General features: G+C 44.8%; 1 protein-coding gene across 1 annotated transcript in view; it reads left to right on the top strand.

Moving 5' to 3' along the window:
- spcs3 (signal peptidase complex subunit 3) overlaps positions 1 to 14,506 on the top strand; it is a 28,279-nt gene that overhangs the window by 1,616 nt on the left and 12,157 nt on the right. The window contains exons 2-3 of the mRNA XM_038803906.1: positions 11,494 to 11,588; positions 14,430 to 14,506. Of these exons, the coding sequence (XP_038659834.1) occupies positions 11,494 to 11,588; positions 14,430 to 14,506 (172 nt within the window). The remainder of the gene's footprint in view (positions 1 to 11,493; positions 11,589 to 14,429) is intronic.

Genomic DNA, 14,506 nt, shown 5'->3' with positions numbered 1-14,506 from the left:
CTTCTTCGTCTGTAACGTTAAGTGGCCAAGAAACGTTTTGGGCTGTAATGATGGTGTTTTGAGAGTGAATTCTATGATGGGGGGGGGGGGGCTATACTGCTGCTCTGACTGCATTGTGGTTCTTGAGGTGTCGCCGCTGTTTCTGGATGTGGAAACTGGGCATTTGTATGAAGCTGGCTAAATCTATATAATCTTTCACTTGTCAGTCCGGCAGAAGTTTGGGTTGTCATCAGTGAACTGTTTTAATGGTTGGCCCATTTTGAATGGAGTCACCAAGTGCTAAAATCAACTGGCGCTTATGTGTGTGTAGTAGTTTGTTAATGTTCAGGACATAAATTCTTAATTTGTATACCTTTATCACTGCAAGGCTTGATTTCAGTGTGTTCTCATTTCCAACCTGCCACTTTGACTCATTTCTGAGCTAAATAATTGAAGATGGCAGGACGGTTCGGGGAACAGTTAATAAAGCATCTTTGGCTTTATTAATAAGAGACATAAGAGTATAAAAGCAAGGAAGTTGCATTAAACCTATATAAGACCCTGTTTCAGCCTCAAGTGGAGCATTGTGCCCCTTTCTGGGTAATATGGAAGATATGAAGGTATTTTGGAGAGGCTGCTGAAAAGATTCACCAGCATGGTCTCGGGGATGAGCAACTTCATTTATGCAGTTAGATTGAAGAAGCTGGGGATGTTCTCCTTGGTGAATAGATGATTGAGAGGATGTTTGCTCGAGATTCAAAATTGTGAGTGGTCTAGACTGAATAGGCTGGGAGAAACTGATCCCATTGGTTGAAGCATTGAGAACAGGATTTAAGATAATTAGCAATAAATGTCACCACAGTCCCCAGAGGAGCACAGTCTGCTCTTTGAGAGCTGACTGCTGGTTATTTAACCTGAGGGGGCCACACCTCAAGGCGAGGGGCAAGTTTGAGAAGGTGGAGCCTTCATGATTTAATCTCAGCCAGTACGAAAATTGAACCTACGCTGTTGTCCCCGCTTGGCATTACGAACCCGCCGTCCAGCCAACTGAGCAAATCGACTCCCTGACAGCAAGATCAAGAAAGACTTCTCGTACAACCAGTGGTTTGGGTCTGGCTTGCATTTCCTGCGTATGTGGTGCAGGCAGGTTCGATAGAAGGCTCAAAAGGGAATTAGATGGTTATCTGAAAAGGAAGAATGTGCAGGGTTACGGAGAGAAGGCAGGAGTGTGGCACTGGGTAAATTGCTCCTCCAGAGAGCCAGTGTAGACACGACTGGCTGGATGGTCTCTTCCTGCACTGTAACCACACTGTGATTCTATACTTTAACTAGAACATCAGAATTTGTGTTCTCACCTGCCTAAAGAATTACTTTGCCGCCGTCCCTTTGTAAATCCCTCCATAGGATCGCTCTCCTCCAGTCCCCTTCAGAATTACGTCCCCGCCACTGCCTTCTCACTGGTTCCCCTTTTCACTCATTGGTCGTGCCAAGAGGAATAATGGCCAATGTGCCCTCTGCCTTCAGCGTCTCTGCCATGCCTTTGTCCCTGCTTTCCAAAGTCTGCAAAAGACCCTGCTTGGGCTGGACAGGGTCCTGTTGTAATATACGCATGTGAGGCTGTATACTGGCTTTGCCTTTGGCACCATTTCCCTGGAATACGTACAGTGTTTCTTTTACATAGATAATGTTGTCCTGAGAATGGAGTAAGTGTGAACATAGTCGTAAGCAGAATTATTAGGGGTAGGCATCAGAGGAAGATTCCTATTAACCACTGAGTAAAGCCTTTTTTCAGAAATACTCCCGAGTTCTGTACCATTAAATGACTGTTAGTTTTTGGTGCACGAAGAACATCAAAGAAGTTATTTAAAAAATTAACGTGTAACTTGTTGCCGATATTATGGGGACCATGGACATCAGAGACATCAGTTTGATCTACAACTTCCGATGTTTAAAACCATTTTGATTTTTAGAACTACAGGTATAACCAAACTTATGTTTAAAGCTCGCACTTGGGCAGCACGGTGGCACAGTGGTTAGCATTGCTGCCTCACAGCGCCGAGGTCCCAGGTTCGATCCCGACTCTGGGTCACTGTCCGTCTGGAGTTTGCACATTCTCCCTGTGTTTGCATGGGTTTTGCCCCATAACCCAAAGATGTGCAGGGTGATGTGTTATCTGTGTTGGTCTAACATCGACTGCAACTGGATGCAGTAAAACGAGAAACAGGCTTCCGACACAGGAGATGGTCTAACACTGTTTTATTGAACCTGTTGATTGCTGTACATAATCTGCTGTGGGTTGACACTCTATTAACGTAACTGATAACCTCCTACTGGCTTGACCAGACTAGCTCTCTATCACATGGTGATGATGTTCATTGGCCCTGTGCACTGCGACTATCTCCCAGCCGTGTCCTGTGAGAGAGGGTGAGCCTTAATGCCCTGTGGGCTTTGTAATGGTGGTGTCCTGTCTGGTGATTGGTTGTTCTGTGTCGTGTGTGTTCATTGGTTATCCTGTGTGTCAATGACTGCCTGTCTGCATCTCATGATATACATGAGTGGATGTTATGACAAAGGGTAGGTGAATTGGCCACGTTAAATTGCCCCTTAATTGGCAAAATTGAATCGGGTACTCTAAATTCATATTTTTGTAAAAACTCACTTGTTAGTGAGAACATCTGCCTGATCTAGGTCACTTTGCCAGCTTTAATGACTTGAGCATTTAAAGCTCACGCTGTTAGTGGGAACATCTGCCTGATCTAGGTCACTTTGCCAGCTTTAATGACTTGAGCACTTAAAAATTATGGTGAATGTAGAGTGCATATACTGGAGTGCTGGGTTGAGCATCTATTACTTGCTAAGCAAGTGATGCTGAAGTTTTCCTGTTCAATTCGTGGAAATACAGGACTGTATCACGTGTGCAGCAGATTCATTGCGGTCACACGGCATGGAATGGCTGTGCGTTTGACAAGATGAGGATATCTCTAGCCAGAAGAATCCAAAGGGCTTTCCCCAGAGTTCAACAGCGCAGCATTCACTGTGTCCCCTCGCATCTTGTGGGTCACGATTTTCCCGCAGTGTTAACTGAACCAGCCATAGGAGCAGAGTGGAAACAGAGCAGGATGGAAACTGGGTGTACTGTAACATGTGGCTGCTTTACTCCCTGCCTTTCCAACAGCTGCAGGATTCAAGTTCAGAATGTGTTGAAATACTTGCCGGTTGTTTGAACGTTTTTTCCAGTCGGAAAGTGTGACTCCTTCCAGGACAGCGTGGTCCGTTTGATTGCTTCTACCACTGGACCTCTTACACATTATCATAACTTAAACATCTGATCTTATTTGTTCATTTGCTGCATTAATATTTGGGCAGAAGGGCAGGTTAATAGGGTGGTGAAGAAGGCTTATGGGACACTTGCCTTTATCAATCGAGGCATAGATTATAAAAGCAGGGAGGTCATGTTGCAGTTGTATAGATCTTTGGTGAGGCCACAGCTGGAGTACTCTGTGCGATTCTGGTCACGTAGGAAGGATGTGATTGCACTGGAGGGGGTGCAGAGGCGATTCGCCGGGATGTTGGCTGCGATGGAACATTTAAGTTATGAAGAGAGGTGGGATAGGCGTGGGTTGTTTTTGCTGGAGCAGAGAAGACTGAGGTGCACAAGATTGAGGGTTAGGGACAGAGTGGATAGGGAGCAGCTGTTCCCCTTTTGTTGAAGGGGCAGTTACAAGGGACACATGTTTAATGTCAGGAGCAGGAGGTTTAAAGGGAATTTGAGGGCAAGCCTTTTTACCCAGAGGGTGGTGATGGTTTGCAATGTGCTGCCTGAGCGAGAGGTAGAGGCGGGTTGCTTTACCAGCAGCCCGTACCAACCTCCCCGGACAGGCGCCGGAATATGGCGACTAGGGGCTTTTCACAGTAACTTCATTGAAGCCTACTTGTGACAATAAGCGATTTTCATTTCATTTTTTCATTCAAAAGTACCTGGACGAGCACTTGGCACATCATAACATTCAAGGCTATGGGCCAAGTGCTGGCAAATGGTATTAGGTAGGCAGGTCAGGTTTTCTTCATGCATTGATGCAGACTTGATGGGCTGAAGGGCCTATTCTGCATTGTATTATTCTTTGATTTTGTGAATTTCTACCTGGCACCATTTGTGGGAGCATGGTTGATCTGGGTGTAACAGTAATTTAAGGAGTGAAGGGAAAAAAGGCTGTATTGTGTACAAGTCACAAAAATGGGCCTTTACTCTCCAGAGTTTAGAAGTACGAGAGGTGATTTCAGGGAACTGTAAACGTCTCTGAGGTTTTCACAGCATAGATGCTGAGATGCTGTTTCCCCTGGCTGGAGAGCCCAACCTAGGGGTCATGAATCTCTGCATAAGGGAGCAATCATTTAGACTGAGATGAGGGGGAAATCTCTCCAGAGGGTTATGAATCTTTGGAATTCTCTATCTCGATGGATGGTCAGTCAGTGACTGCATTCAAGCCGTAGATGGACTGATCTCTTGGGCAGAAAGGGGATCAAGGGATATGGGGTGGGGAAGGAATGTGGAGTTGATGTAGGATTTCAGTTATGATCTCACTGTATGGTGGAACAAATCTCCTGCTCTATGTCCTCATTGTTTTTATAAAGTGGAATAAAAGGTGAGGAGCTTGTGCAGTGTTTGCGTCAGAACATTTTGAGTTCTGCATTCAGTTAAACAAACTGAACCTCCGAAAAGGTACAAGGATACAGCGCAGATATAGTGACGGTCAATTTATCAGCAATAATTGCATAATCTTAGTCTGTATCCCCTTGAGTTCATAAGAGTGCTGGATGATTTAATCTAAGTCTTTAAAATGACAAGGAATTTGACAGGACATATGTAAACCTTTTTCCCTGATTGCTAGCATTCAGTACAGAGGGACTTGATCTGGAAAATTACACCCCATTTCACAAACAGAAATTTCATAGAACAGTACAGCACAGAACAGGCCCTTCAGCCCTCGATGTTGTGCCGAGCATTGTCCAAAACCAAGATCGAGCTATCCCACTCCCTGTCATTCTGGTGTGCTCCATGTGCCTATCCAATAACCGCTTGAAAGTTCCTAAAATGTCCGACTCCACTATCACAGGCAGTCCATTCCACACCCTAACCACTCTCTGAGTAACGAACCTACCTCAGATATCCCTCCTATATCTCCCACCCTGAATCTTATAGTTATGCCCCCTTGTAACAGCTACATCCACCCGAGGAAATACTCTCTGAACATCCACTCTATCTATCCCCCTCATCATCTTATAAACCTCTCATCCTCCTCCGCTCCAAACCTGCAAAATGGTATTGACAGGCTTCTGGTGACATTCTGTCTGACTGTGTTTCTAGTTCAGTCATTAGGGCTCGTGTTTCTGAAGTGGATGTTTTGAGTTTAATTTCCTATGCATGGTCGGTCGTGTTAGGTTTTGAACGCGTGAACAGGACGTTGTTAAAACGGTGCAATATTGAGCCTGTTAATCTTTCCAGCGCTTGCAAACAATTCTTCAAATGCTAACAATGGGTGTGAAGATAAAAAATAGTCAAATAATCCTGAGTTGCACCCTTCAGCAAGGTGTCGGGGTGGAGCTGTCGTTCAAGGTGAAACAGCAGCTCAATTTACAACTTTACATTTAATAATACAGAAGTGCCGACAATGAGTGTGACGTTTTTAATCATAACTATGGAGAATTGTTTGTGATATGTGGTGTGGGTCACGAGAGTCGGCCATTCTGTAACCATGGGTCGCCGGGAAAAAGTTTGCACTCGATCACGAGCGTCCCTAATGATTGGTATAACAGCTGTCTGTTGCAGCATGCCCAATTGTTTTTTGCACACTGGCCTTGTTCCATCTACTGTGTGCAGAATTTAAGTTTCATATTTTAAATGGCCGTTCTCTAGGTCATCTGAAAATGCCAGACAGGTTTACCTTGGGGACTGCACTGGTGGCCTGTTATTTAAAGGCTGCAGCTGTTGGTTGGTATTGTTTTGATTCCCGGACTATGAGTGGTTCAAAGTCTTCTGAGTCAGTGGAAGAAGTATTGGAATATATTTTGGAAAACCCACTGAACGGTACTGCAGAGATTGTGTGTGCAGCGGGAGGTAGCATTGTCTAAAATATCAGGCACTATTTATGTCATTCAGCTGTTCCATCACACCGGGACCCATAGTGATAAAATCTCTGGTGGCCCAGCTTAAAGGGAAAACTTTAATCAAGGGAAAATCAAATTCTGTTCTGCTTGTGGCTAGTTTTAAAATGGCAGTAATGAGCTAGTAGTGCACAACAAGTAGGGAGTAGCTAAAAGTTTAAAGAAATATTAACAAAGAGCACCTAACGGAGCAAATTTATATTGTAGGCAATGTGTGAACCAATCATATCTGACATTTAAAACTGTAACTGCCCATGCATGCAGTGTGACTAACTGCTCAGTGACATGTTGCATAATCGACTTCTCAATAAAGGCTTTAACAAATACTGCATTGCGAGAACAATAAATGCCAATGGTTGCAACCATTGATGCCCTGTATCCTAATATAGGAACACCAGTAGGCCATTCTGCCCCTCCAACCTGTCCCATCATTCAGTTTGACCGTAGCTGATATGCCCCTCAACTCCATTTTCTTTCCATTGTTCAAATTCCATCTACATGATGTAACTGCCTCCTGACTTAGTGAGTTGCACTGTATCACTCCATCCTTGCCTTCGTGGTAAGCAATAAAATGTCAGGAAACATCTGTGGAAAGAGAAGCGAGATTCAAGTTTGTCCTGCACACTTTCTTTTCACTTTGTTTCTGGAGTGCTATCCCATTCTTCAAATCCGTGCTCCGTGTTGACATCAAGCTCACTTGCGTCTTAGAAAAGACGTCTCCAGTCTACCCCATCTCTATCTTCTGCACACTCCCGATAGCTCTGTTGTGAATCTGTCCTTTTCCCATACCAGTCACCCTTGTGGCCACTGAGCTCATTGATTTGATACAGCCCAGTGGTACGTAAGTCACGATGACACTAAGTTACACCTAGTAGCCAACAATGAAGATAAACTTGAATCCTATCAACCTATCTTTCACATTGTTATTTTGAGCACATGCACATTATAAGGTAATGATAGTGAAAGCCATTATTGAAGGGTCAGTTATGCAGGGTGTTGCTATGCAGTTACTATGCACTTAAGATATATTTAATAATTATATTAACCTCCCTTGACAGCAACTTTCAAAACAGTGGCCTCCACCATCTAGAAGGATAAGTAAGGGAAGCTGATGTGTGGGAACACCACCGCCTACCTGCATGTTTCCCTCTAAGCCACACACCATCCTGGCTTGGCAATATATCAGCGTTCCCTCACCGCGTCGAGGTCTTGGGAACTCCTGCCGTAATAACATTTGTGGGAGTTATTTTTTTTGAAAAATATTTTTATTCTCCTTTTTTACATTTTCTCCCAAGTTTACACCCACCAACAATAATCAGTAATGAATACAATGTCAATTCCCATATCAACAATCCTCCCACCAAACCCCCAAACAGCAGCCCTCATATTAACTTAAACAAATAACACAAAAAGATCAGGAATAACCCATAGTCACCATTAACACATACAGTCTCTTCCCCCCCCCCCCCAAACGTTCGATGTAATCCAATTCTCGAAAGTGCAGAATGAATGTCGGCCATGAATTGTAGAACCGACCCATCCTTTCAAATTTGACCTTCTCAAGAGTCGAGAATTCCAACAGGACCCCCCGCCATGCCAGGGCACAGGGTGGAGAGATTGATATCCATCCCAACAGGATCCGCCTTCGGGCGATCAATTGAGGCAAAGGCTACAACATTTGCCTCCGTACCCGTTTCCAACCCCGGCTGGTCCGACACCCCGAATATGGTCTCCCGAGGGCCCAGGCCCAGTTTCACGTGCACCACTTTAGAGATTACCCTAAAAACGTCCTTCCAGTAATCCTCCAGCTTTGGACAGGACCAAAACATATGAAATGTGGTTTGCGGGGCCCCCCGCCCCTGCAATGTTCACACACATCTTCTACCCCCTCAAAAAGCCGGCTCATCCTCGCCCTTGTGAGGTGTGCTCTATATACCACCTTCAGCTGTATCAGCCCTAACCTCGCGCACGAGGTGGTGGTTGTGGAGTTCTCATACTAATGGTCGCTCACTGCCACCTTTGTAAGGGCAGTTGGGGATGGGTAATATGCTGGTCTTGTCAGCGAAATTCATAGAATGCCTGCAGTGCAGAACGAGGCCATTCAGCCTATCTAGTCTGCACCGACCCTCTGAAAGAGCATCCCACCTGAGCCCACTTTGTCTTGGATGGTGTCGAGCTTCTTGAACGCTTTTGGCGCTGCACTCATCCAGGCACTCCTTCCTAACTGCACTGTGGGTGTACCTACAACACAGACTGCAACGGTTCAAGAAGCCAGCTCACCACCACCTTCTCGAGCACGACTAGGGAGGAGCAACAATGTTGGCCTAGCCAGCAAAGCCCACATCCCATGATAGAATAAAACAAAATGAATTACCAGAGATCTGGTCTGGTGTGCTCCAGTGACCATTGCTGATTATACATGAGAACAAGCTACCATTCTGCCCCCTTTTGTTCATTCCCCCCCCCCCTCCCACCCGAAATCAGACTCTAATTTCAATTCCCTCCGTTCAAATCTAATTGACGTTTAAATTACTTTAATTATGCTTCCACTATTCTACCGGGAGATTCCATTCCAGGCTTGGTATTTGTCCTATATCTGCCTCCTTTGTTGACTCTTTTGCCTTGTTCTGCTTTCAAGGTTTAACTTACAAGAGATTATTTCAAACTGTAATTCATTCCATTTGTTATCTTTATATTCCTCTTAAGATTCATGTCCTTTCAAGGTTAAAGAATCTGATCTTTCTTGTAACAATTCTTTGAAATCAGGAATCAGTTACTTCTGCTTTTCACTCTACCCCACGCTTTTTTAAGAACTAAAATTAAGCTGGTTAAATTTGTAACTCGTTCGTACAATGTGCCATGTAGACTGCTGAAAACGGGATTATCAGCTCATTGACCGATGATCACTTTTTTTAAAAACACTTTTTTTGAGGCATTGTATGAAGTATATAATTGGAGTGAGGCAACTACGTTTCTGTATATCACCATAGGTGCTCTCAAGTTTAGTAAATTGCAATGGTGCATCTAGTAAAAGGTACACAGCGTAGCCATTGTATCCTGGTGGTTGAGGGGCTTGAGGTGGAACCCAGCTCCCTCGCAGCACAGTGGGTGTACCTACATCACATGGAGAGCAGTGGTTCAAGAAGGCAGGGATTGTCTGGTGTGCTCAAGTGATCCCTGTCTGTGCGGAGTCTGCACGTTCTCCCCGTGTCTGCGTGGGTTTCCTCCGGGTGCTCCGGTTTCCTCCCACAGTCCAAAGACGTGCAGGTTAGGTGGATTGGCCATGTTAAATTGCCCTTAGTGACCAAAAAGGTTAGGAAGGGTTATTGAGTTACAGGGATAGGGTGGAAGTGAGTGGGTCGGTGCAGATTCGATGGGCCGAATGGCCTCCTCCTGCACTGTATGTTCAATGTTCTAAGGCAGCTCAACACCACCACCTCAAGGGCCACTGGGGATGGGCAATCAATACTGGCCTAGCCAGCGACGTCAACATCCTGTAAAATAGACTAAGAAAAAACCTCTTGCCTCTGGATCTGTGGCTGTGGAGAGTGAATGCTGGCATATTCATGGTATCTTGCTTTTTTGACTGTTGCTGTGCAGTAACTAATGGAACGTGAAATTTATTGTGAATACATTTGTAAAATGAAAATTGTTACAAAGAAGCAGTACACCTGGGGGGGGGGGATTGCTGTTGTGTAATAACTCGTGCGACTATTCTTTGGTTTGCAAAAAAAAAAATAACTTGTGTTTAATTTGGCAGAGTGGGGACTGAAAACAGTGCCAGATCTTTTGATCGTTGAGTTGGAATTAATTTTCCATCCTGACAGATCTTGGAAAAATTCTGGTGTTGCTTGATTAAGTTATGCCAGTGGGATTTCACATTGTAGTCATCGGGATTTGCTTGGGGGTCCAGATTCTTTGGAGATGTTTACGCACTTCGTGAGGCTGATTGCACCCTGCATTCTAACAGCAGGGAAAGAGTTGGTTAGTGGCAGCAATTAATAATAATCTTTGTTATTGCCACAAGTAGGCTTTCATTAACACGACATTGAAATTACTGTGAAAAGCCCCTAGTCGCCACATTCCGGCGCCTGTTCGGGTACACTGAGGGAGAATTCAGAATGTCCAAATTGTCGAACAGCAGGTCTTCTGGGACTTGTCGGAGGAAAGCGGAGCACCTGAAGGAAACCCACGCAGACACTGAGAACGTGCAGACTCCGCACAGAGACCCAAGCCGGGAATCAAACCTGGGGACCCTGGCGCTGTGAAGCAACAGTGCTAATCACTGTGCTACCGTACCAATTTCATGCCTCCAGCATTTGCAAAAGCCGGGAATCAAACCTGGGACTGTGGTGCTATGAAGCAACAAAGCTAACCACTGTGCTACTGTGGCAATTTCAGGCCTCCAGCATTCGCAGTAGATTGCTTTTATCTCGTGTTCAATGTGTATTATTGAAAAAAAGACCGACTTGTGTTCATGTAGTACCTTTGCCAACGCCCGAATCACCCTTTTAAAAACATTTATTTTGTTACAAATTTAGAGTACCCAATTGATTTTTTCCAATTAAGGGGCAATTTAGCGTGGCCTATCCACTTAGCCCGCACATCTTTGGGTTGTGGGGGTGAAACCCACGCAAACACGGGGAGAATGTACAAACTCCACACGGACAGTGACCCAGAGCCGGGATCGAACCTGGGGCCTCGGCGCCGTGAGGCAGCAGGGCTAACCCACTGCGCCATTCTGCTGCCCGGGTAGTCACTATTCTAATGTAGGAAGCATAACAAATTTTGAGTGTAGTGAGCTCCCACAAACAGCAGTGGAATAGACCAGTCGATCTGTTTTTTGAGAGTTTGATTGTCAGCCAGGACACCAAGGATGGTTACCCTGCTCTTTGAAATAGTGCTATCGGATGTCTTTGCACTCACCTGAGAAGCAGGGAGGACCTCTGCTTAATGTTGCGTCTTCAACAGTGCAGCACTCCTTCAATATTGTGCTGGAGTGCAGACCTTGAATTTATTTTTCGGCTCAAGTGCCAGACTCGAACCTCAGGGACTGCTTTCCTGCACCATTTTTTTTTTTTAAATTTAGATTACCCAATAATTTTTTCCAATTAAGGGGCAATTTAGCGTGGCCAATCCACCTACTCTGCACATTTTTGGGTTGTGGGGGCGAAACCCACGCAGACACACGGAGAATGTGCAAACTCCACACGGACAGTGACCCAGAGCCGGGATTGAACCTGGGACCTCAGCGCCGTGAGGCGGTTGTGCTAACCACTAGGCCACCGTGCTGCCCTCCTGCACCATTTTTAATAACTATAATGTATCTTGAATGTGGTTTGTGTAATAAAGTCTCAAACATTTTTATTACAGGAAAAATGTGGAAGATTTTACAGGACCCAGAGAAAGAAGTGACTTAGGATTGATCACATTTGACCTGTCTGCAGATATCCTTTTACATATCATGTATTGCATAAACAAAACATCAGAGAGTGGAACATGTGCCCAATGATACTGTCGCAGTGAAATTTGGTTGCAATGTTTATCTTGGGGAAACTGTCCAAATGATCCTAAACCCGAACAATCGCTGCATTTGAAGTATCAGCTGAGCAGTTTGGCTAATGCACTGGGAGTTTTAAGTAGCTCATCTGTAAACAGCAATGGCACTGCTTAAACTGCCAAAGCATTCTTCCCTTCGTTTTAATTGAAGTCAGCAGGAGCAATGTTGAAAGCTGCTGTCAAAGGGACATCTTAATTCCAACGTAACTTGGAATGCCCACTGTCAGCCCTGCTTAAGTACCAGTGAGCAGAACTAAAAGCATGCGGTCATGTCATGTTTGAATGTAACCTTTAGGCTATTCTATTTTTTTTCCTTCCAATATAGAAGTGTTTTGTACAGGCCAGTTATAGAAGAAAAAACATGCTAATGTGGAGGAGAATTCATCAGTATATCCGCTGTCAAAATGACGGCGATTCAAAGCAGAAGCTTGGCGTGTTTATTGTGCACTGACGAACACTGAACGTGCTGCTCTGAGAATTGCTGATGCCGCAAAGAAATGTAATAATGTTGTGCAGGCACCGCCATTGGGAAAGGGGCCCGCTGTCATTTTATTATTATTTTTTTTGTCGACAAACTTTCAACCTATGATCTCTACCACCCAGAAGAGCAAGGGCAGCGGGAGTATGGAACATCACCACTGGCAAGCTCTCCACCAAGTTACTTGTTGCCTTGACTGGAAACTTTTGTCGCTATTCCTCCAGAATCCTGGACCTCCTTTTCCAACAGCACTGTGGGCGTACCTCCACCAGATAGATTGCAGCAGTTCAAGAAGGCAGCTCGATACTCCCTTTTCAAGGGCAATTAAGAATTTACAGGGAATGCAAGAAAAATCCTTATCAGCCAGAGGGTGGTGGGAGTTTGGAACTGGCTGCCTGAAACAGTGGTGGGGGCAGAGACCCTCATAACATTTAAGAAGTATTCCGATATACACTTGCAATCCTAAGGCATACAAGGCAATGGGCCAAGTGCTGGAAAATGGGATTAGAATGGTCAGGTTGTTTTTGACCTTGGCAGTTACGATGGGCCGAAGGGCCTTTCCTGAGCTGTAGACCTCTGACTCTATTATGGTCAACAAATACTGGTGTTGCTCCCACCTTTTGAAAGAATAAAAGCAAAAACCCATGACCCTGGTATCAGTGAGTATCTATTGAACCCCTTTAAAGTTGGAGTAGTGCTCAAGTGTTTTCTTGTCTTTAGTAAGACTATTAGTAGATTTCCTGGGAGGGTTTGCAGGTTTTGATTACAGGGAGCATAGCCACAGGACTACGTCAGTTGGGACTGGGAACACCAAGTCCATCAAAAGATGTTGAGATGGGTCTAGCTGAAATGTTCACTGTCAGGAAGAAGAGTAGATGTAGAGTTGAGTTCAAAGCACTGAGTGCACCTCGTCCAAAATAACACACACAGTGAAGGAAACACGGCTTTTTGTTGCCGCTTGTCTAATGGTTCTGTGATCTCTCGTCCTGGTGAAGAGCATTACAGACATCATCCCTTTGAGGAAAGTAAAAACTCAATCATGTAGACATAAAACCTCTTAAGTTCCCAACTGTGGCTTATCCACGTGACATTTCTAAATTTGAGGGAGAAACCCTCAATTTGCATATTTGTTTCTCTGAACGCAGCTGTTGCATTCGCCGTTTACCCGAGTGGCCCAGAGCAAAATTGTGTTTGAGTCTTTGCATCCTAATTCTTTTTGAATTAATTTACGGAATGTGGGCGTCGCTGGCTAGACCAGCATTTATTGCCCATCCCTACTTCCCTTCAGAAGCTGGTGGCGGGTTGCCTTCTTGAATGGCTGCAGTCCCTGAGGTGTAGGTACACCCACAGTGCTGTGAGGGAGGGAGTTCCAGGATTTTGACCCAGCGAAGGAACGGCGATATATTTCCAAATCGGGGTGCTGAGTGACTTGGAGGGGAGCCTCCAGGTGGGGAGGTTCCCAGTTAGAAGGCTCTTGTCCTTCCAGATGGTAGTCCTTCCAGATGTTAGTGGCCTCATGATGTGGGGAAAATCAAAATGTTGGGAAAGGACACGTGGCGAAGGACTTGATTCATGTCTGGTGCCTGTAATCAGCTTAGTAATGGAATAAAAACAGAAAATGCTGGATAAACGCAGCAGATGTGGCAGCATCTGTGGAGAGAGAAACGTTTTGAAGGGTCATATGGACTCGATGTTAACTCTGTTCCTATCTCTCTCTCTCTCTCTCTCTCTCTCTCTCTCTCTCTCTCTCTCTCTCTCTCTCTCTCTCTCTCTCTCTCTCTCTCTCTCTCCAGGTGCAGCAAGATCTGCTGAGTTTATCCAATACCTGTTTTTATTTCCAGCATCCACAACATTTTACTTTTGTTTCAGCAAAGTAATGGGTTTGGGATATCGGTGTTGCAACTGCTCCAATCCAGAATTTGTAATTTAATTGTTTTCCTGAGTCATCCTTCATCCCTGTCAGGGTTTTCTCTCTTTCTGGGTAAATTTTTACAACCGTTAAGGGAAAGTGGTCGCTAATCCCCAGCATGACTTTTGTTCACTGCACTCTCTGGGCACTGAACAGAAGCAGAATTAAGATTATTCCTGATTGTTTGCTCTACTTCAGACCCTTCAGTTAAATGGAGCAGAGGCAGAGTCTATCAACTCCCATTGTGACAGATAAACAAATATGTTTTTGAGTTGTAAGAATTTGCCGCCAGTTAGCTAACCTTAATCTTGCTGCATGTTTCCTTCTTTAACTGCATTCAACATTTGAAGCCAATATTTGACTGGAACGTCAAGCAACTCTTCCTTTATTTATCAGCAGAGTACAAAACTAAAAATAAT

The sequence above is a fragment of the Scyliorhinus canicula genome, chromosome 8 (genome assembly GCF_902713615.1).
Source record: "Scyliorhinus canicula chromosome 8, sScyCan1.1, whole genome shotgun sequence".
Lineage (NCBI taxonomy): Eukaryota > Metazoa > Chordata > Chondrichthyes > Carcharhiniformes > Scyliorhinidae > Scyliorhinus > Scyliorhinus canicula.
Note: the sequence above shows the minus strand (reverse complement) of the source record. Positions and strands in the feature narration are given on the sequence as shown.